General features: G+C 43.8%; 1 protein-coding gene across 5 annotated transcripts in view; it reads left to right on the forward strand.

Annotated features, from left to right (window-relative positions):
- Position 1: 1 nt before the first annotated feature.
- Positions 2–20,111, forward strand: part of GALNT11 (polypeptide N-acetylgalactosaminyltransferase 11) — a 44,965-nt gene continuing 24,855 nt past the window's right edge. For 2 of the 5 annotated variants that reach the window (XR_007162721.2, XM_048062421.2), the window contains exons 1-3: positions 2–139; positions 14,979–15,311; positions 19,041–19,164. Coding sequence is in view for 4 of the 5 variants with exons in the window: in XM_048062421.2 (XP_047918378.1) it covers positions 15,017–15,311; positions 19,041–19,164 (419 nt within the window). In the remaining variant the exon portion in view is untranslated. Of the gene's footprint in view, positions 140–1,154; positions 1,180–6,674; positions 6,812–14,978; positions 15,312–19,040; positions 19,165–20,111 lie in introns of those variants that run through there. The other 3 variants (XM_048062422.2, XM_013198210.3, XM_013198212.3) reach the window with 3 other exon arrangements.

Below are 20,111 nucleotides of genomic sequence, written 5' to 3' on the forward strand. Positions count from 1 at the left end.
GGGGAGGAAGAGGAGGAGGAGGAAGAAAAAAGGAGGAGGAGAAGAAGGAGGAGGCAGGGGTTACGTGGTGCCGCTGTGGGGCGAGCCGCCGCCGCTACCGAGGGCAGGGGGCGGGCGGAGGGACCATGCCGCCGCCGCGGTGAGTGCGAGGGGACCGGCGGCGGGGGTGTGAGGGGCAGCCCCGGGGCGAGGGGCAGCCCCCGGGGGGGGGGTGGAATGAGGGACGCAGTCGATCCCCGGTTGCCCCGGGGTCCCTGGATTTTTATCTCGTTTGTCGTTCCCGTGGCTTCCAGCGCGGGCTCGGCGGCACCGCGGCTCCGTTTCCGCCCCCCTCAGGCTGGTTCGCTTGGCTCCAGCCCTCGTCGCTGCCGTGGGGGATTTTCCTCTTCGGTCTGCGGCTGCTGGAGGGGGCTGCGGGGTGGGGTGGTGGCAGCCGACAGCCGCAGCCCTCCCCCAGGTTACCCGGGGGGCACACGGTGCCTGTGCCGCCACCTGCCCGGTGTCGCCGTGTCCCCGGTGTCGCCGTGCCACCCCGGGGACGGTGGCCTCACAGGGCTCGGCAGTGCAGCCCCTGCTCTTCCCAAGGGAAAATCCCCCAAATCGGGGCCTGGTTTTGCTGTTGCTCTGCGAATAATCTGTGTTTTATCCCGTCTAACGTGTTGGGAGTGCGGCTTTCTGCTACAGACAGCGGTGAAACCTCCTCATGCCAGGGTGCTAACTACACAGGTGGGCAGCAGTGCTCGCTGATCCACCTGATTTCTCCTAAAGATGCTCTTCAGCTAAGATCCCGTCCCATCTGTCCTTACAGCAGTCTGTAAGTGACACGAAATATATCAAATACTTTCTGATCTAGCATCTGCCTTTTATTTATTTATTTTATGGATCCCATCTTAATAGGGAACTGTTCGCAGGCATCCCTGGTTAGCTTAAGCGGACCCGAGGGCTCAGGAAGGGATGGCACCCAGCTCTCCTGGCTGTATTTCTGCCCTGCTGCCGGCTGGAGAACCTCTCTGCACGTATAAAACCACCTGGCTGGGATTCCTAGGCCCCGTTGTATCCTCCTAACAGCCCAGGTGGTTCCAGATAAGAGGCTTTTGATTAGGAAGTGATTGGCCTCCCCCAGTAAAACCGGCTCTGAAGAACCGCGTGCCTTCTGCGTAAGCTCTTGCTCGTCTCTGGGTAAGATAAGCTCCTGCGGAGTTTCAGGAGCTCTTCTGCAGCAGGGAAGGGGAGAAATAGCACTGCAGCTCTAATGAGCCTTCGTCTCACAGCCTCGGAGGAGGAAACCAGCAGGCTACGTGACACGTTTTGGGTTAAGAGATTCTCGCTGCAGGTTTCAGGGCCTGGTGCGTGCCTTCTGCTATATGATCACTTTGCTTTGGAGCAGGCGTGTCGATACTCCGTTATACATGGGTTTAAAACTGGAAGGAATTCCTGGTGAGCTACTGTGTTGATGGGAATGGGTGAATTTGGATCGTCCTTCTCATAGTGGTGTAAAATAACAGTAGGTGTGATTCAAGCTTTTTCGGGGAAAAAAGCCCCCAAAACAGCATGGTGAGGGAAATGAAGGTGAATTATTAATGTAGAAAATTGTTCTGTACAAAGTATCTTCGTGATACTAAACGCTAGAGAAACAAAATTTTTTTGTTGCAGGTAAAGGGCATCTATGTGTAGAGCAGGGCAAGGTGTGGGTCAAACAAATGAGAAGAATAGAAGTATCTGAGCGGATGGTAGAAATGGGGAACTCGGGTCTTCAAGCAAGAGAAAATAGCATACAGCAGGGGTGGAAAGAACGGAGGGAGGATCATTTTTACTTAAGTTACCTTACCTTGGAACATACTGTAAAATGGTGCAGTCTGAGCATCCATGTCTTGATTACTGGGACAGGAAAGTAAAAGGAGGCTTCCAACTTAATGGACAAAGTCAAATTTAGGGGGCTTGGCGTTTCCAGAGGTCCCTCCTAACCTCAATCTTTCTGTAATTCTGTGAAAATGAGGAAAAGTCGTTGTTTCTTTCTGTGACAGTTCAGTTTATGACCTTCCTAAACTGTTCTGTCTGACTAGGCAGTATCACAGCTATGGGTATCCCCTAAACTCAAGTAACTTTCATTAGTACATTTCATTTTGGAGAGATGCTGCAATACAGCTCTGTTTCTTGCTGTTAAAGAGCAAGAATAGGCCCATGTATTTCAAGTGCAGAAATTCATGTGTTTTTTTTCCCTCAAAAAAGTATTACAGGGGTGAAGTCTGTTTCAATCCATGTTAGGCTGTGGGAAATGGAAACTATCTTGATCCTTATCTGAGGTTTCATTTCAAATCGTATGGTGGCTTATGGAGATGAATGCATCTGCTGTTGCAGCTACTGTGTTAATGTATAAAGTACTGTCAGTACAGAGCCTTTGGCTGTTAAACCAGTGTTTAGCAGCATGAGAAAATGGATTTGTTTGGCTCATTTTGTATAAGAGTTAATGGTATCTACCACATCTTTCAGCTGTGCTCCAGCACGTTTCTCATGTGAGTCAGCATTGTGTAATTAGTGTAAATACTTTATTGTGAAAACCAGTAATACAGTGCGAGAAAAAAGGGCAGAATTAGGAAGCTGTTGATACTGCTTCAATCAAAAGCTGACTTCAAGCCTACTAAGTTTCAGATATTGTTTTATGACCTTCTGAACTCCTTCACCGAGCAGTGAAAATATAAGCCTGTGGGTTAAACAGCTGATGGTGTTACCAAAATAGAGAGTATGGATTGAAGTGCCTGTAAGAGTGATGTGCTATATCTCAGCCCTTTCTTGTGCAGTCTAGTGTTTTTTGCAGCCAGACTCTTGGCATTTTTGAAACTGGACTACAGCGCTCAAGGGTGAATCAACTTTTCCACTCTTTCCAAACCCCTAATATGGGGAACCTCAGAATTTCCTACTGTCTACGTTATGCTTTATTATATGAGTAAGAAATAGACGTGCAGGCTAGGGAAGAGACCCCACTACCCTGTACTGCTCACAGGTGGGCACTTAAATGTCTTTGCTGGCTCTAAACTGAGTTCAGGGCAGGTGAGCTGTTGTGGTTTTCTTTCTTTTTGGTGGCAGTAGCTGTGCAAGGTTCTGCATTTCGGAGGCTGAGCGTTTGCTCTGACTGACAAGCGATACCTTATCGGCTCTGCTGCAGTGGCGTTTGGCATGCATGGTCTCTCTAACCCCTCTTGCCGTGGAGCAAGCTATGTGAACAAAAATCACTTCTCTTGCCCTGTAAGAGGGAAGGAGTACGTGCATAAAGAAATGTAGCAGAGAGACTAATGCGAGGTAACCGCTTATCTGCGGTAACTTTATTGTGTAATTCCCGAGACTTGAACTGTAAGGTGCAGCACTGTTCAAGAAGTCAAATTTTAAATGGACAGGTTCAGCTAACAGACTTGCAGAGGCATGCAAAAAGCAGGGTTCCTCCGTAAAAGGTGGCTATATGCTGCGCTGACTTAAACAAGTGCTTAATGAATGCTAAGAATATGTAGAGGTCTTGGTTCTAGTGTATCTAAAGCTGTCCAAGCATTGTTTGGCTAAGTGGCATAGATTTTCTTGTGCAGACAAGGGTTAAATTAGATGCTTTAGACCTCAGAAGTGGGCTGAATTAAGAGAGACCCTCTTCGAGGAAGCACAGAACTCTATCCTGTTTTGATGCGCAACTCCTTATAAATCAATCTTTATAGGTATTTTGACTATTTTGCTAATTTCTGAAGTGTAATACCAAGAAGAAATGATTTTATGGGTCCTGTTGATACCTCTTATGCATTTCTTAGGGAGTTTGCTTTTTAGAAGTGCTTTCTTTAGTCGTCTGTTTCTTGGAATACCTTAATTTTATCAGTTAGCATGCCTTATCTCTTGCATCAGCAGACACTGAGACTCACCGCTTGTGAACCAGGAGAAGACTAAGTTTTGGATTCCATGCTAACCCTCTGTGCTATCAGTGCGTTGGAAACCGTGGCTTCTACTGAAATGGGAAAATGAAAGAACAGCAGATCAACAGTGCTATTGCAACATCCTCGATTTCAACATCGAAATCGTGAGAATGTTTTCTTATTAAAAGCATTGGCAATAGATAAGCAGAAGAGAAGTGACCAGTAGGGGATGGAGAAGGAATTTCCTTGGAAGAGGAGGGAAGCGTGTCTGTACAATCATGTAGAAGGAAATAAAAGAAAAAATTAAGTATTGGCATAACTTGCACAAGTTTGCTTTCCATACAGACAGTGTGAAATCTGTGTGCTGGTGATTTATCACTCTAACCCAGCAGTTAAAATCCACAATTTTTTTTCGGAAACATCCCCATAGAAGGTCTGTGTTTTGGAAAACATTGGAAAACTCCCTACCCTACTATCAAATACAATATTTAGCAACATAACCTTTTATTAAACTTAATAACTTAGTTCACATACAACTGAAAGTGTTTTCATTGACTCCGTTTGTAGATAGGGTTGTAGCAGTAAAGGTGGGTACCTCTTTTGTTTGTATTACTGGATTTTATTAAGAAAGGGGAAAAGTGTCTCCTATGCAAGAGTTCACAGGTAGGCTTTTTGGGGGAGAAGCAAGAATGAGTTCTTGCTCTTCTAACCCAGAACTTCACTAGATATTTGTGTTATTTCTGCTTATTGTGGCCGCAGAACCTTTGATGTGTTTGCCTTAATGCATCGTTTGGGTTTAATAGGAGGGACCAAGACAATGAGTTTCTGAGGATCTCATCACAATCCGTAGCAGAGCAGATAGTTCAACCAGAACATCCCATAGCTCCATCCGATGCCTTAACCATGTGGGTGTCCTGGTTCAGTCTGGGAACTGAAGGGAGAAGATGGAGTTGGTTTGTACCCTCAGGCTTCCTCTCTCGTATAAATGGCTTGAGGCAGTGAGAAAATGGGAGAACTAGAGAGAAACTAGCGTGCGGAAGTGACTTTTAACTTCTGTTGTGAAAATAGATCCACAAGCAAGAAGATGGGAGAGTTTCAGAGAAAGTTCCTTACTGGAGGGGAAAAAAAAAGTCTCTTGTTATGCTGTTCCAAACGGTGTGGACTCTGTGCTAAAGCTTGAAGCGAAAAACTCCAAGTGACCTTTGTTTCTGGACAGGAGAAATGCAAATGGTCACTGGGTTCAATTAAACACATTGGTTTTAGCATTCCTTACAATTCTGCGTGTTTTAGCAATGGCTAGCCATGCAGGAGAAGCCAGGCTGTAAGATGTGGAGGATCTCACTAAGATTGTGCTGTCTCTTCATCGTGCAGAGAACCTCACCAGGAGTTAACACTTCCGAGCAGCTGAGAAGGATTTAAACATCTTAGATCACAGGTGTGATGCGCCAGCTCTTGTGGATTTAAACCCTAACTTGTTTTCACCTCGCTCACAGCTGTGCTGCTAGGTTTTGCCTTTCCGTTTTAAACGAATACATCTTTGTGTACTACTATCAGTTGCTCAGGCTCCGTGGAGGTGTTTGATGCAGGGCTGACCGAAGTGAGCTGCACAGGCAGACTGCAGAGCCGCAGCGAGTAGCTCACCGCCTCCTGTTGCCTGCCCGTGGCAATTTCTGGCTGCTGACTGTAAGTGAATGCAGCGCGCCTGGGCTGCAAACATAGCACTGCTGTCATATTTGTTTATGTAAGTTTCTGCATTTTGAAAATAAAAATCCTCCAAAAAAAAGGAGAGAAAGGAATCAGCCTTGTAGGATTTGTAGGAAATAGGCTCGGAAGTCTGAGTGAATTCTGTACCCTACTGCTGTAGGGCAAGGTACAACTTAACCATCCAGCCTCATTAAGTCAGCATCACGGAGTTCTTAGTTCTGTAGGAAATAAAGTAATTGCAGCAGCTTTGCATTTTACACGAGCTCGGGTATAGTTTTTTAGGAAGTTTCTAGTCTGAGTTTGCAAACGCATATTTTATATGCAGCTGTTGATTTCAGTACTGAGTTCTGCACAAGGGGATATCTGCTTGGAAGTAATTGCAGAATTGGGATTTGCAAAAAAAAATATCTATGGTCAGTAGTCACAGGCTTAAAGCTGAGCCCAGTCAACTCCAATTTTCACTGCCTCACTGCAAAGTACTTCAGTGAGGTCTGTTTTATTGCCAAATTTCCTACCAGCTTTTCTGGTGGGAGGGCTGCCAAATTAAGTTTCTATTTTTTTATTTTTTTTTTTTTTTTAGAACTGGATAATGTTTTCACTTTGCTTGTAGAAAGCTGGAAGAAAAAAAGCTCAAAGCACTTTTGATTAAAAAATTTTCTAAAAAGAGGCATTTGAGCGGAAAGCATACCTAGAAAACTGCAGTCAAAACGTGGAAGTCTTAAAATTGCTAGCGATTTGGGAAATCGGGACTAAAGGAGTTTGTAGAATTTGTATACAAGCTCAATGATGGCTTTCTCTAGTATTACTGAGGTCTAATCCACTGATGCTATGATGAAAGATTCCTTAGAAATACACTCACTGGTTATGTTTCTCTAGTGGCAGTAAAATGACCTCTTTTTTTTCTTTAGTTAAAAAAAAAAAAAGTACTAACAGTGCTTTTGGGGCAGTCTGTGCAGTGAAATGAGGAATAACCTTGTCGAGTTCATGTCCTGAACCCCCTCCAGATCAGCCTGTTGTCATAGGGAAGCTTGTGTTTGTTACCCCGTTTCCAGTAAGGGCTTGGAAGCGGCGCTCAGCAACAAAGTGTTAAGTTTCAGGCTCAGCGTTTTATTGTTCACTGAGAATGAAGACACCAACTGGATTTGACTGCTACTGCAGTGAATGTGTTTTCCCGATGTAACCTTGCACTGCTTCCTTAGTGCCGGCTCTTCTGGAAGAAGGTGAGCGTTCTCCCGTTCAGCTGTTCGTGTAGAAGCATTTCTTATCTACTTATTTTGCATGCACATCTGTATTTTTACTCTTATTTTGGTGAGCTTTGCGGACATAATATGCAAGGAACAGCTAGGTAGGTTTTAAACATTTGGAAAAGGTATTAAGCAGCTTACTTGTAGTTGACCTTGTAAGCTCGCTTACCTTTTGCATTTATATATAGTGCTGGGGGGTTGTTAAACTAATACTTAGATGTGTGGATCTTTAATCTGAGAGATGCATCAGAAAAGGAATTGTCGGTGTGGTTTTTCTTTTTAATCCTGACATTTCCTAAGCTATACGTGAGAAGGAAGAGCCGCACTGCAAAGTGCACGCACCTTTCTTGGGAGACAGTACAGGAACATTCTGGCTTCCTTGAAAGCTGGCTTTGCCAATGAAAAGAAAATCTCATTGTTTCAATTGGCAGAAAGCAAATATCAGCAACTAAAAGGAAGAAGGTATTTTAGGAGTCCGTGAGCGGCACGACATGTATTTCTGTGCCAGATGGCTGAAAGCAACATCCAGCAGAGCAGCCCTATGGTGCAGCGTGTTTGGTGGAGATCCCCCTAATGCCATGAGTGCAATTGTCTTCTAGGAAACAAGTAGCTTTTGGAGGGAGAAGGGGAAAGAGGACACTGCAGCAGCATGAAACTGTCCGTGGTATAGCACTTACTTTTTCAGTGTTGAGCACTGGGATTTTGATTAACTAACTGTCTAATCCAAGTGTACTTGCTGTCTGTAATCACAAACTGGACTGCTATGTTAACTTCCAGTTTAGTGTTGTTTTTAACCCAAACTGGTGTTCTGTTAGGTTGATTGTTAACGAGAGACACTGACTCTTAACTTCTCAATTCCAAACTTCCAGCTGTTTTTTGCATGAAAATTGTATCCATAAATGAGAACCTTTTTGAGATATCCTTTCCTTGGATAGGAGAAATATGCAGGGAGAATGGTATTTGTCATCAATAAAAAGAAAATCCAGCATGCTTTGTTGTTGATGAAGTGAAAGATGCTGAAAAATTTTAAAATACCTTCTTCAGCAGGGAAATACTTGAAATGGAGATTTAAAAAGAAATGCTTGAATATGTTCCCATTCACTTCAGTGTGGCAGCCTTTTAAGCAAAGCTTTTCTATGGGCGTTGAGAAATTCCGAAAAGCTTGATAAGAGAAGTTATGTTCCTGGAGGAGGCATTCATTATATCGTTTGCAGATTTAAAAATAGTGGTATGCGGGATTTATCCATCTGTGGTTAAAGTCCAAAAACTGAACTACGCATCACTGTATGTTACAAGTGAATCATTTGACAGTGATAAAATAGGGAGGAGTGGGAACCTAAAACCATAATTTTTAAAAAATATTATAAAACACTATGCTTTTCGGACTTGTGTACTCATAGTTTCTTAGGCCTTCAGCAATTGATGCAACTAGCCTCTGTGTCTTTGTATCTCTGAAGTATTATTGGAGTAGAACGTTATTGGTATTTTAGGATGATTTTTCTGTAATGTGTTGATTTCAGCAGGATTTATTTTAGCTGGTGTGACACGGATTTCCATAGCTGTGCTGAAATGACTAAACTGTTGGCTCCCAAACCTTTTAAATTTGCATTTAGATGTGACTTGCAGTGGCTCATTAAAAATAGATTTTAGTGTGTCATCTCATTAAAATGAAAGGGAGAAACGATCTTATACAATAGGACAGCCGGTGGTCTGCGGTATATTTCTTTGCGTGAGGGTTGCTGTGACTGAAGGTATATCAGCCTTGTTTTTAGCTCTTTCCTTCTTCTAACTTGCGCCTCAGTGGACAGCCTGGCTCTGCAGGCTGCTCTTAGGTCCTCCAGAGCCATCGCAGAGCAAATGCTCCAGCCCGTGACCGTCTTGGTGGCCTCTGGTGAGCTCGCTCCAGTTTATTGCTGTGCTGGAAGATCCCCAGGTGGGTACCGTGGTCCTACAGGGGTGGTGTGCCCGCATCCCCGTCCTCCCGGCCGCACTCCGGCTGATGCAGCCTGCGTGCTGCTGACTGGCATTCAGCTGCATCTCCTGGGTTCTCCAAGCTGTGTCATCAGCCGGGGAGTTTCTGTCTCAGCTTTTGTCTGTGCTGAGGCTGCTCTGGGGCTGTTTCTCCAAACAGTCTGTATGTGAGCAGTTACCTGCCTGTGTTGTGTCAAAAATAGCCATTTAATTCAGAAAGTGTGATGACCCATCCCTTCTGTGAGGTCAAAAATTAATGGCTGTTCTTGACTAAAAGCAAGCAGGCAGGTAGATCAAAATTTGTGCTGAAACAATCCAGTAAGAGGTTTGTTTGTTTGTTTTTTGTAAGCTGTTAAATTAGGTTTTCTTAGGTTTAGCTTTTAAATTAGAAATGCCTCTAACTTGTGTTCTGAATGTGTGTTCCTTCTAGTGGTGTGTGCTGGAGTCCATAAAACCCTGCAGGAAAAGCGACCTAAGGTGTCCCTTTTTCATCCCGCTCGTCTAGTAACCGTCTCTCCCTGGTGACTATCTGCGATGTAAGGGATGCCTGGAAAATAAAAAACCAACAAATAGTTTCACGAAACCGCAGCAGCTGGGGTGAATGCCATCTGTATGTGTGATGGGTGTATTACTGGAGTGCTGCTGCTTCCCGATCTGGCCTCTGTTCGTTGTGCTGCTAATGCTGTCTGCCAGTGAGTCAACAAGAAAATAGGAAAGCCTGGTCATGTCGAGGCTTCTTGGGAAGAGCAGCGATGGTAGCTGTCACGTCTTGGAGGCTGAGAATTGTATGAGGAGTTAAGGCCATTACAAGAGCAAAATCTGCATTTGTAAATAGTGTTACCTTATCTTCTTGTTCTGCTTCTCCCCCTGCCCCCCAATAAATAATGAATTAAAAAGCAGCTGTAGAAGGTCATGTAGCAGTTTATCCTGATGCTTTGTAGCAAGATAAAAATTAGTTTAATGATATTTTACTAGAATGCTCTTTAGAAATGAGGATTATACACATCTGTTCCCTGCCTTAATAGAGGTCCAAAATACACAGGCAGTCTTGCAGGAAGTCTGGGTAGTATGAGTTGTATCTCTGTCATTCCTGTATTTTCTTTTTTTAAAGAAAAGCTGTTCTTGGACAAACTACAAGCAGAGTTTCAGGTTTTCTCAAATAATTCTGACCGCTGCTTCAAAAATCTTGAGGTTAATCTGATCCTCTGTTTGACCTCTGACAAACATAAGTTTTGGCACAGTCCTGAAATATCCAGTCATACGGTGTGTTTACTAAACTGCTGAGGTTAATCCAAGCAGATGTGGGTGTTTAAGCAGTGGCTGGACGTAGAGGAAAAGTAGCTCCAGGCTCTTTAAGCCAAAATACTGTGAAATGTGGCTGGCATTTTGTTTTATTACAAATATCGAAGGCTTGTACCTTGGGTCAGTGTGAGAGCTGCGCAGGTTCCTAACGGCGCTCTTCCAGCCTGTCTGCAAGAACAGAGTGTAATTGTTGGGCCAGTTATTAAACGTAAATGTTACCGGGTTTGATGTGTGGGTTGGATTTCGTGCTGGTTCTAGAAGAAACCCACAAGAAGTTGGTGCGACGTGGAGAACCCTATTGCACAGTAATTGCTGAACCTTGAGTCAGGCAGGTAGGCTCCTGCGTTTTCTTCTTCTCTGCTATTGATTGACTTTCGGAGAGTTTTACTAAGTTACTTATACTTTTTTTTTTTTAAAGAGGGGTGTAAATGATTTACTGCTTGTGCAAGGGACTGGGATTTCTGGGCTGGAATTTGTGGGGATTAGAGAGGAATACTTTATTCCCGGCATTCTGTTGTGCAGACTTAGTTCCAAGGCTTTGTCAAAGTGGGAAAGCTGTCAGACGATACATATGGCAGTCAAAATGGAGCAAGATGGGAGAGACTGTAAATCAGAATACTTGTTAGAAATGCCCAGAATACTGCGCATTACAAACGTCATCTCTCTTGAGCTGATACCGAGGGCAGCTCTTAAGAGCATGGACTTCTTTCCCTTCTCAGTCACTGCAGTTGCCTCCAAAACGGGCTGTAATTTCCTGATGCACGAGATGCTGCCACCTCGGATGATTTATGTCTGTCTGGATTATGGATTATGTTCTGACAGGATTCCTAAGTAGCCCGGTGCAAACAGCCCTAAATCCTGTGCATTGCCGCTTTGTTGTGAATGTTAATGAAGGCTTGTAAGATACTTCAAGGTGTGATGTATTTATTATTTGCTGTGACAGCTGCTGTGTTGCTGACGGAGAGAAAATGTCTTCTGTTCAGTCTGGATGTTCATTCCCTGCATGCGTTGCTGGGAAAGAATTGCTTGAGGTAGTTCGGAAACTTTCTTTTGGCAGCTGCTGCTCTCCAGAAATTAAGAGGCAAAACACTTTAGATCCCTCAGATCTAATTGGAATTACAAGTAAAATCCGTGAGGAACTGTATTATTAAATTATTCTTGATATGTTTAAACCATAGGGGTTTGGTTCTTTAGGTGGCAATTACTATTTTTGCTTGCATTTGATTAAATAGATAAAAATAGGTTTTAATTGTCCTGTCCAAATAGCAATTTTGTGGTGACCGGATTGGGTGTTACTGTACTTACTATGCTGGTGAAAATTATTCTTATGAGCACATGGACATTGTCTGGATAAGGAAAATCTGTTTTTTCAGCTTGTTGTTTCTATCTAACTACTTAAACCTGCTAACTCTGCTTGCATTACTGGAGGTTTAGGGCTCCTAAATTCAAAAATACACAAGCAGCATGAGAAAAAGATTACATCTGGGTTGAGAAAGATATCAACACTTTGGGGGAAGGAAAAAGTAAAGTTTGGCTTTGCTGAAGTTTCAAAATCCTGCTTGGAGAAACCAGCTGGGAGAGGATGGATGTTTTTAGACAGCCACCGGCGAGCTGCGACGGCGCGTAGGCAGTCGGAGACGGTTGTTGGTAAAGCAGCAAAGTGCGTTTGCTGGAGAACTTCACAGGATGGGAGGCGAAAGGAGCTGGGCAGGGTAAGTTTATTCGCTGGGTCCAAATGGCTTGCAGAAGAGAGCCCTGGATAGGGAGGACGGCGAGGTAGAAGTGGAGGCATCCGTGACCGTTTCCTCCGGGTCCTTGTGACCAGTGTAAGCGTTCAGTCCTTCCCTCTGGAGAGCTATGCACAGAAAGGTAGGGCTGAATGCTCTCCTGGTCCCTCAGGACAGGTCCCAAGCAGGACTGGTGCTGCTTAGGGCTTGAAAACACGCTGCTGCCTCTTCACTAACACAGACCTGAGAGACACATCGTGGTTCATTTAAGACTGGAGCATAGAGCACTGATTCAGACCGTGACTTCTGCTGCTGTTGAAGTGGTAGAAATGGTTGAAATCCATCAGAGAACGGTTGTGTAAATGCTCACGTGCTGGTAAATCAGGTAAGCTAATAAACCCCGCTGAGCTTTTCGTAGGCAGCGTTTGCATTTTTTTCTACCCTGCCTCCAAAACGAAGCCTCTAACAAAACATGTGGATCTTAAAGAAAATAAATAATGAGTCTGCGTTTTCCTGCCAAATGCATTACCAAATGTCTTGGTTGAATAGCAAGCTACTGAAAGGGCCTGGTTTTCTGCATCGTGGAGGTTCTGGCATTTGTTTTAAATGCAGCATTTCAACCTTTGTACCCTTTCACCAAGCTGCAAAGCAGCAAAGGAGGGGAAAGGAAGGTGAAGCAGTCCTGCCTTAGGAAAGAACGCGTGGAAATGCTGTCGTGCTCAGGTTTGTGTTTGCCGCTGCTGTAGCGGTGATCTGGTAGGTGTCCAAGAGCATGCTGTCAGCCCGCTCAGAGGGCTTGCTGGAGATGGAAGGGATGTACGGCAACCTTTTCGCTCTGGTGATCACTCATTTCGTCCCTTCCTTTTTCATCTGAGTACGTCTGATCTCAGGCACAGCAAACTTGCTTTGGTGTGGCTCAAAGTGCCTCAGCAGCACTGACACAGATCTGTGAAACACATCTGAGAGGCTGTGGAGATGCTGTTCCGTGCTTTTCCCTTAGCTGGGACAGCAAGGGTGAGATTCGGTTCTCCTGTGCAAGCTGCCGTGTAGATGCGTGCCTCCGTAGCTCCCAAATGAAAAGGTTGGAGGAACAGCTGTCGGGTTAGAACAGCTCTGTCTGCTGTGTAAGCGTGTGCCACGATGCGGGGCTGCGCATCTGCGTTACCATAGCGAACGGGAAAACAATTCTAGAGGTTTTGAGGAGCGGAATATTCGCCTTGGACAAGTGGGACAGCAGCTGACCTTCTTGTGGCCCGGCAAGAGAAAGCTGGCAAGCCCCCAGATCATCTTCTAGGATAAGTATTAATTGTCTGCAGGCTGTCTGGCAGGAAGAATTACTATGATGAGAGGATGTAGCTGTTTATCTAATCTTGGTCCTTTGCAGCCTCCTGTGCTTTTTTTCTGAGCCTAGATTCGCCTTGGTATGATAACTGACCGCTGTCCTCACAGGCAGTGAGGTACTGGGGATAGGTGATCTGCATCTCTCCAGCTGGTAAACCCCTTCTGCTAGCTAGAATGAGAGGGTTTTTTTAATTATTTTAGCCCCAGAGCATTTGTTGCCTGACCAATTTCACGGCCCTACAGTTAAGCAGCAAGATTTGTGCGTGGCAGCGTTAGAGAGCCTGTTTCACAGAGCATGCAATTCACGCTGACCCTGTGCGTCCAGATGAGATTTAAACCCCGTTTAAGACCTTTTTAAGCTCCTTGGGCTTAACTGCTGCATAGACTGTTCCCTTGCAGAAGTGAGGAAGTTTGACGTGGTGAGAATAACAGGTAAATTATTTTTGAGGAGGTTGTTTTTCTCCTTTATTTAACTGGAAACTTTCCTTTCTGGAAGGGAGACAATGACTTGGTGCAGTCTGTGAAAGTGGACTTTGAATTTTTGGATGCAGGTCACTTAGGACTCGGAATTGGGCTGCCAAAATAAGTGGGATCTTTATAGATTTCTTTGGGATCGTGAGCACCTTCTACTTCTGTTTAGTAGTTTTCCATACTGAGAAGGGAATAATCTGTGCTCATAAATGTTGTTGTGGTCTGTTCCTTGCCAGGCTGACCTGAAGACTTCTGGTTGTTTCCAGTTTCTTGAGAAGTCTGAGAAATGCATTAGTGTAAAACCCTGACCCCCACCCCCAATACTTTCTCTTAACACAAGCATTTTACTAATTAAAAGATTATTAAATGTTTTCCTGACTTTTTGTTACTGTGAAAAAAATTCATTCTGTTGAGATATTAGATTTCTCTCATCACTTCTTTGAGTTATTTTTTTCCACAGTTTTGGGAACTGAGCCTTGTTTAGACGTGAGAAACTCCAAAAAGTTTACCTGATTCTCTGGGGCTGTAAATACAATTTTATGACCAGTTTCACATGCTTCATTCCAGGGATTTGCTAGCTTTAGTAACTCGTAAAATACTTTGCAAAAGTGCTGTTAGTGGAGGGATGCCTACAGGAGAACTCTGGGTTGTTTGCTTCCTTCCAGCTCTAGGTGGGCATCTCCTCCAGAGTCTGCAGGAAGCCAAAGAATTACTTTAGAGCTTTTTGCTCTTCCCCTCTTCCATATCTGCTTCCTCTGTTTTTGAAGGGAAAAGTATCTGTAAATGTGACTGTCTTGGTACTTGTTAAATTTCATCCTGTGATTTCTGTAGTTTCTGGGATGCTCATGATGGTGTCCTTAAATATGGAGCAAGGAGAACTTAACTAGATAGCTTTTTGAGTCTGTGTTCTCTCGTCCCGTGTTTCGGGATGGGAACTGAACTGCAAGAACCGATTCCTTGTGTGTGGTATGCCTGGTTATACACTGTTCTTTGTGTGCCTACGTTCATTTAAACATCTCATACTGCGGTGGAAGAAATATAATTATATAACTGCTATGAGGGAAAACTGCTTGTTTACCTTTGAGTGTGATGTGTCATTGGGCTCTTGGTGGTTGTTCCCTTCATTTTTAAAGGCAATAGTGTCTATGTAGATTGAGCAATTGTGGTCATCCTTTTTGAGTGGGAAAGTGAAGAGGCATTTCATTCTTAAGGTCTGTGCTTGAAGTTACAAAAATTGTTTAACAGAAGAGTAACCTAGAGAATGAACTTCCTAAGAGTAAACCTCAGGAGTTAACAGGCAGTGCTCTCAATGTGTTTTTATTCTCTTTCAGGTAATTGAGAATGGGTCCTCAACGATGCTAAGTCTACAATGGGAAGTGTCACGCTTCGCTATTTCTGCTATGGGTGCCTTTTCACATCAGTGACCTGGACGCTTCTGCTCTTTGTTTATTTCAACTTCAGTGAAGAGAATCAGTCCTTCAAGAATGTGCCCGTCAAGGGGCTGGAACCTCAGAGGCCATTTCCAAAAAAATTCTACCCTCGTTTTACCCGGGGGCCAGTTCATTTACCTGAATTGCAACAGAAAGAGAATAAGATTGGAAATCCTCTTGGAAATCATGTCCAGGACCCAGTTAAGGGGGAGGTAGACTTCTCTCCTGAAATGGGTAAGTGCTTTTTAATGTTGGTGACAAAATTGAAAACAGTAGCAGAAATGGAATTTGAAGGTTTCAAATTTAGAGGATTTCTGGTGCAAATTGCTTAATGAAGTAGTTTTGGTGTTAAAATGTAGGTAGTACTAGTGGCTCCCTTAATTAGAAATTATTTGAAATTTATTCTACTGTGTGTGATCCAAAATATACTATTCCTAACACTTACAGCTGTGCTGTGTGTTATTGAGGACTGGATTGCAGCAGGGTGTCTACCCTTGATGTAGTTCTTGATTCTGGAAGTTTCAATGTATTCTTTCATATCTTGCTCCTATATTGATCGGGCTCAAATACATGAACTTTTACTCCCCACAGAGGAGCTCTGATCATATGCAACAATTAGAAATAGCTTGATAACAATACACAATGAAGAGGACCCATCGATGGGAAGAACATCCTTGGAGTATGAAATCAACGATAAAAAATGTGTGGGGGACAAAATTACAATGAAAGATTGATTGAGATGGCAGTGGTGAGGGCCAAGTCCTGCTTGTTTTGTACCAACAAAGGTCTGCGTGTTTCGTTGGAACATATTTCATCAATGAGATGATTTGAGTTTGTCTTCCAGACTTGCCTTCCAAACTAAAATGCTTTGTTTATTTAACTGCTTACAGCTTAGTTTTGTTCTCTGCTGTGTTTGAATTTGTGTTGCATTAGCCTGCAAACTTTCTTTAAGTCTGGAGGTACATGTTGAGCATTGCAGTATTGGTATCTGCTGCTTTTTTGGGAATTACGGCACAGTATCCTCCATAGCCAGGAGTTTAATACTTATATCTGACTGACGTCTTTTGTCATTACTTGGAATGCTGCATCACCAGCTTCAAAAATTTGTAGGCCTTTGCCAAACTTCAGTTCATGAGTTGCACATAGACTTGTGTGCATATGTGGAAAAACACCTTCCAAAACAGAAATGTCAATTTGCATTGCCTTGTGGCATTTCAAATGTTTATCAGTTCACTGCAAAACCCATGAGAGCCAAGTGAGGTGAAAGCCAGTCCAGAGGTGGCCGTTTCTTTCCAGCTATTCAGTGCTGGCCAGGAAAGAAATTAGAGCTTTTTGACTGAGAAGTCCCTTGATCTTCAAACAGAGTGACTGGTTTGGCTGGTGAAAGCCAAGGGGATTTATGGTGCCAGGATAAGTTGTACATGAGTCATCAAGAGACAGCTGGCTCTCTTTGAATTAGATCAGGTGCTGCAGGAGAGGGCTTCCTGTCCCTGTCGGGTAGGGTGGTGATAAACACGCAAAGCAAAAAAAAAAAAACACAAAAGGATTGGCATATGACAACCAAAACCACTGATCTGATGGGGTAAAGTCTTCTTTATAAACCTGTGAGATCCGAATAATTCTGCTAAAGTAAAGCCAGAAATGTTTCCGTTGCAAACTTTATTTTCCAAGGGTCTGTGTCTGCTGTTTGGACTGAAATCTTTCGGGCCTTGTGTGTGCATCTTGGATGATGTTCTTCATGAGGATGTTTTAAAAGCATTAGCATTCCTTCTAGTCTATATTCAGAAGATCAGAAGGAAGTAGTTAGTGGTTGGGTATGGGAGGATTGTAGAATGAAGCATTTGGTATGTGTTTAAGCTTGTGCTTTGTGTCAAGGAGATGTCATAAGTCGACCCAGCATCATGGTGTTCCTGTGACACTGAGCATGTAGGAATGATTGAGCTGGGTGTCAGAAATGACAAGCTGGAAACCTCATGCTAGAAATGCATGTAGTTCAAAGGAGGGCCATTTTATCCCTTTAAACCTGATGCTGGCAGAGAGGCACTGCCATTGTGACAAGGCTTAGAATCACAGAATATCCCATGTCGGAAGGGACCCACCAGGATCATCGAGTCCAACTCCTGGCTCCACACAGGGCCACCCAAAACCAGACCCTGTGTCTGAGAGCAGTGTCCAAACGCTTGATCTCTGTCAGGCTCAGTGCCATGCCCACTGCCCTGGGCAGCCTGTCCCAGTGCCCGACCACCTCTGGGTGCAGAACCTTTCCCTAACCCCCAGCCTGACCCTCCCCTGTCCCAGCTCCATGCCGTTCCCTCGGGTCCTGTCGCTGTCCCCAGAGAGCAGAGCTCAGCGCCTGCCCCTCCGCTCCCCTCGTGAGGGAGCTGCAGGCCGCCATGAGGCCTCCCCTCGGCCTGCTCTGCTCTGGGCTGAGCAAACCCAGGGACCTCAGCCGCCCCTCACACATCAGGCCCTTATTCTTCCTCCCTGTGAGGCAGCCTGGCCACAGTGGGAGCAGTAATCTGTGAGCATGACAGCTTCCATCACCACCAGACACGCGATGTGGCTGTATCCAATGCCTTCAGCAGGCACCGCTTCCCAGCACTTCCAACTTGGTCCTGCACAAATGTCAAGACCTTGTATTTGACAGCGTCACTGCATTGTTATTGCTGTACTTGAGACTAAAAGTGCCGGGGTAGGAAGTGTAAATGGTGATCTTGAAGGTGATCTTTTAGCTGCAGGTAGGCATTGCTGCTGAAACACATCTACTGGTGACACAGCTGTGCTCTGAGGGCCAGCCAGGATTTGTCCTTAGTTTTGAAGCTTTCTTCATTTACATTTTTTGTATGGTCTTCCTTTCGTTTTCTTTAACACGTCACATTTTCTCTGGGTTTGAGCTCAGGTGGCTTTTGCATAGATGTTGAGAATGGGAGAACGTGAGGAGAAGCTGAGATTGCTTTTATTCTGCTTTAGGGAGAAGGCAAAGAGGTGAAATTTTATTGCTGTCAAAAACATCTTAATGGGAGGCTGTAAAGAAGATGCAGTCAGACTCCTGCTGGTGGTTCAAGGGATTTTGATAAGTTAAGGAGATTTGATTAGACAAATGGTGGGGAAAAAAAATATCGGTGCAGTGGTGGTCAGTAAAGCTCAGTGCACTCTTACCAGTTCCTCCACTTCTTTCTGTAGAGGACTTTAATTTGAAGCACCATAATGTTTTGTTTGTCTTCACCCTGGTGACCATATGGCTCAGTGAGAGAGAAGCCCGTGGCACTGAGACAAGGCAGGCAGGATGGCATTCAGGATTTCACCTTGGCATCTAGCAGTGTGCTTATTTATATCGGCAGTTGCTGCCTCTGCCGTGCTCAGCGACAGTGGATGCTTCTGCTAAAATAATCAACAGAGAAACAGCTAGCTCTATTGCTGTTTTATTTGCTGTCAAAGTCCCAGGTGAGAGAAATAAGAAATTTGCAGTTCTGTCATAGCCATTTCTGTGTTACTACAGGCTCAGGAAAGCTGCGTGGAATTGGAAGTCATGCTGTGAGGGTTTTTCCACCATGGTCAATATGTTCTTTTCTCTCTCCAAAATCCTACTTCTAGTCCCCTTCATCTGTATGACTAGGTGCTGATGCATTGTGTGGCTGAAGTCTCTCCTGTCTTGCTGCTTTGATGTCGGGTTTTTTTTGTTGGTGTTAAGAATAAGAGGCCATTTCAGAGAAAGGAATGTATCTGGTAAGGCAATAAATACAATGGAGATGTCAGTTTGGAGAATGATTTCATTTTATTACAGCTGCGCAGGCTACTCAGAAGCACTGCTTACCGAATGCACTCTGCAAAACCAGAGGGTAAAGTGATTTCTGAAGAACGTGGTTGGTTTTAGAGGAAGTTAAAGCATACATTTCACTCCTTGATTGTTTCCAAGGGATGCTTTTAAGCTTGTTAACTGATCTTGGCATGTTCCTTCTGCAGGAATGATTTTTAATGAAGAAGATCAGGAAGTGAGAGACTTGGGCTACCAGAAGCATGCTTTCAACATGCTCATCAGCAACCGGCTGGGATACCACAGGGAGGTACCAGATACAAGAGATGCAAAGTATGTACTAAGTTTTGGAGAAAATATGATACAATTACATGTGTTCAAAGACTTGGCATTGCATCAGATACTACCTGATTTAGTATGTAACATTTTTGGTGTTACATTTCTATCAGATACTCTTTCAGCCTCTTGTGTCACTGAAGGCAGATTTTCAACCATTCTAGCAGGAGCGCTTGGGGTTAGGAATTTTATTCTTTGGTCTCTTCTATTTTTTTTCCTGCATATTGCATGTGAAGATCTAGCTTTTTACCAACTGGGAAGATATGTGGTAGATATGTGGAAGGTATGGGAAGACTGTGGTACGTAAATCAACCCAGAAAACAGATAATAAATGAGAGGGGAGGAAGACAGCTATTCCCTAAAGGCAAAGTGTTCATGATTCTTAATTCACTTTAAGAAGGCTTAAGGAAGAAGTGGAATGGATAGATGCTTATTCAAATGTTTATCATATTAATTTTTGTAAGCAGTTGATTCACTGACAGCTCTTTTGATAGAAACAAGAAACCAAAAATAGTACTTGAAAAAATAAGTCCAAGGAATCAAGCTTGCTCTCCAGCCATACTAGGATTACACATCTTATGTCTCTTTCATATTGCTGGCTGTTTTTTCTTTTACTTAATATGCTACAATATTTTTTTTTTTGAACCTTTATTTTTGAGATTATGAGTACTGTAATTACCAGAAGAGATGCTGTAGTTCTGTATTTGGTACGTTTGTAAATGGGACATGAAATATTCCAGCGCCCAAGTTAATGAGTGTTCAATGGAGAAGACTTTTGCCTTATATACTGTTTCACATTTGTTGCAAGCCCACAAGAGGGTAAGATAGAAGAAGAATGACCAAGGACAAAAGCTTTATTTCTCATTTGAAATCTTTGATATCTAGACTGCACTGCTGAATATGCTTTTATTAAAAAGCGGAATTTTTCTGTAATCCATCTGATG

Source organism: Anser cygnoides, chromosome 2 (assembly GCF_040182565.1).
Source record: "Anser cygnoides isolate HZ-2024a breed goose chromosome 2, Taihu_goose_T2T_genome, whole genome shotgun sequence".
Taxonomy (NCBI): domain Eukaryota; kingdom Metazoa; phylum Chordata; class Aves; order Anseriformes; family Anatidae; genus Anser; species Anser cygnoides.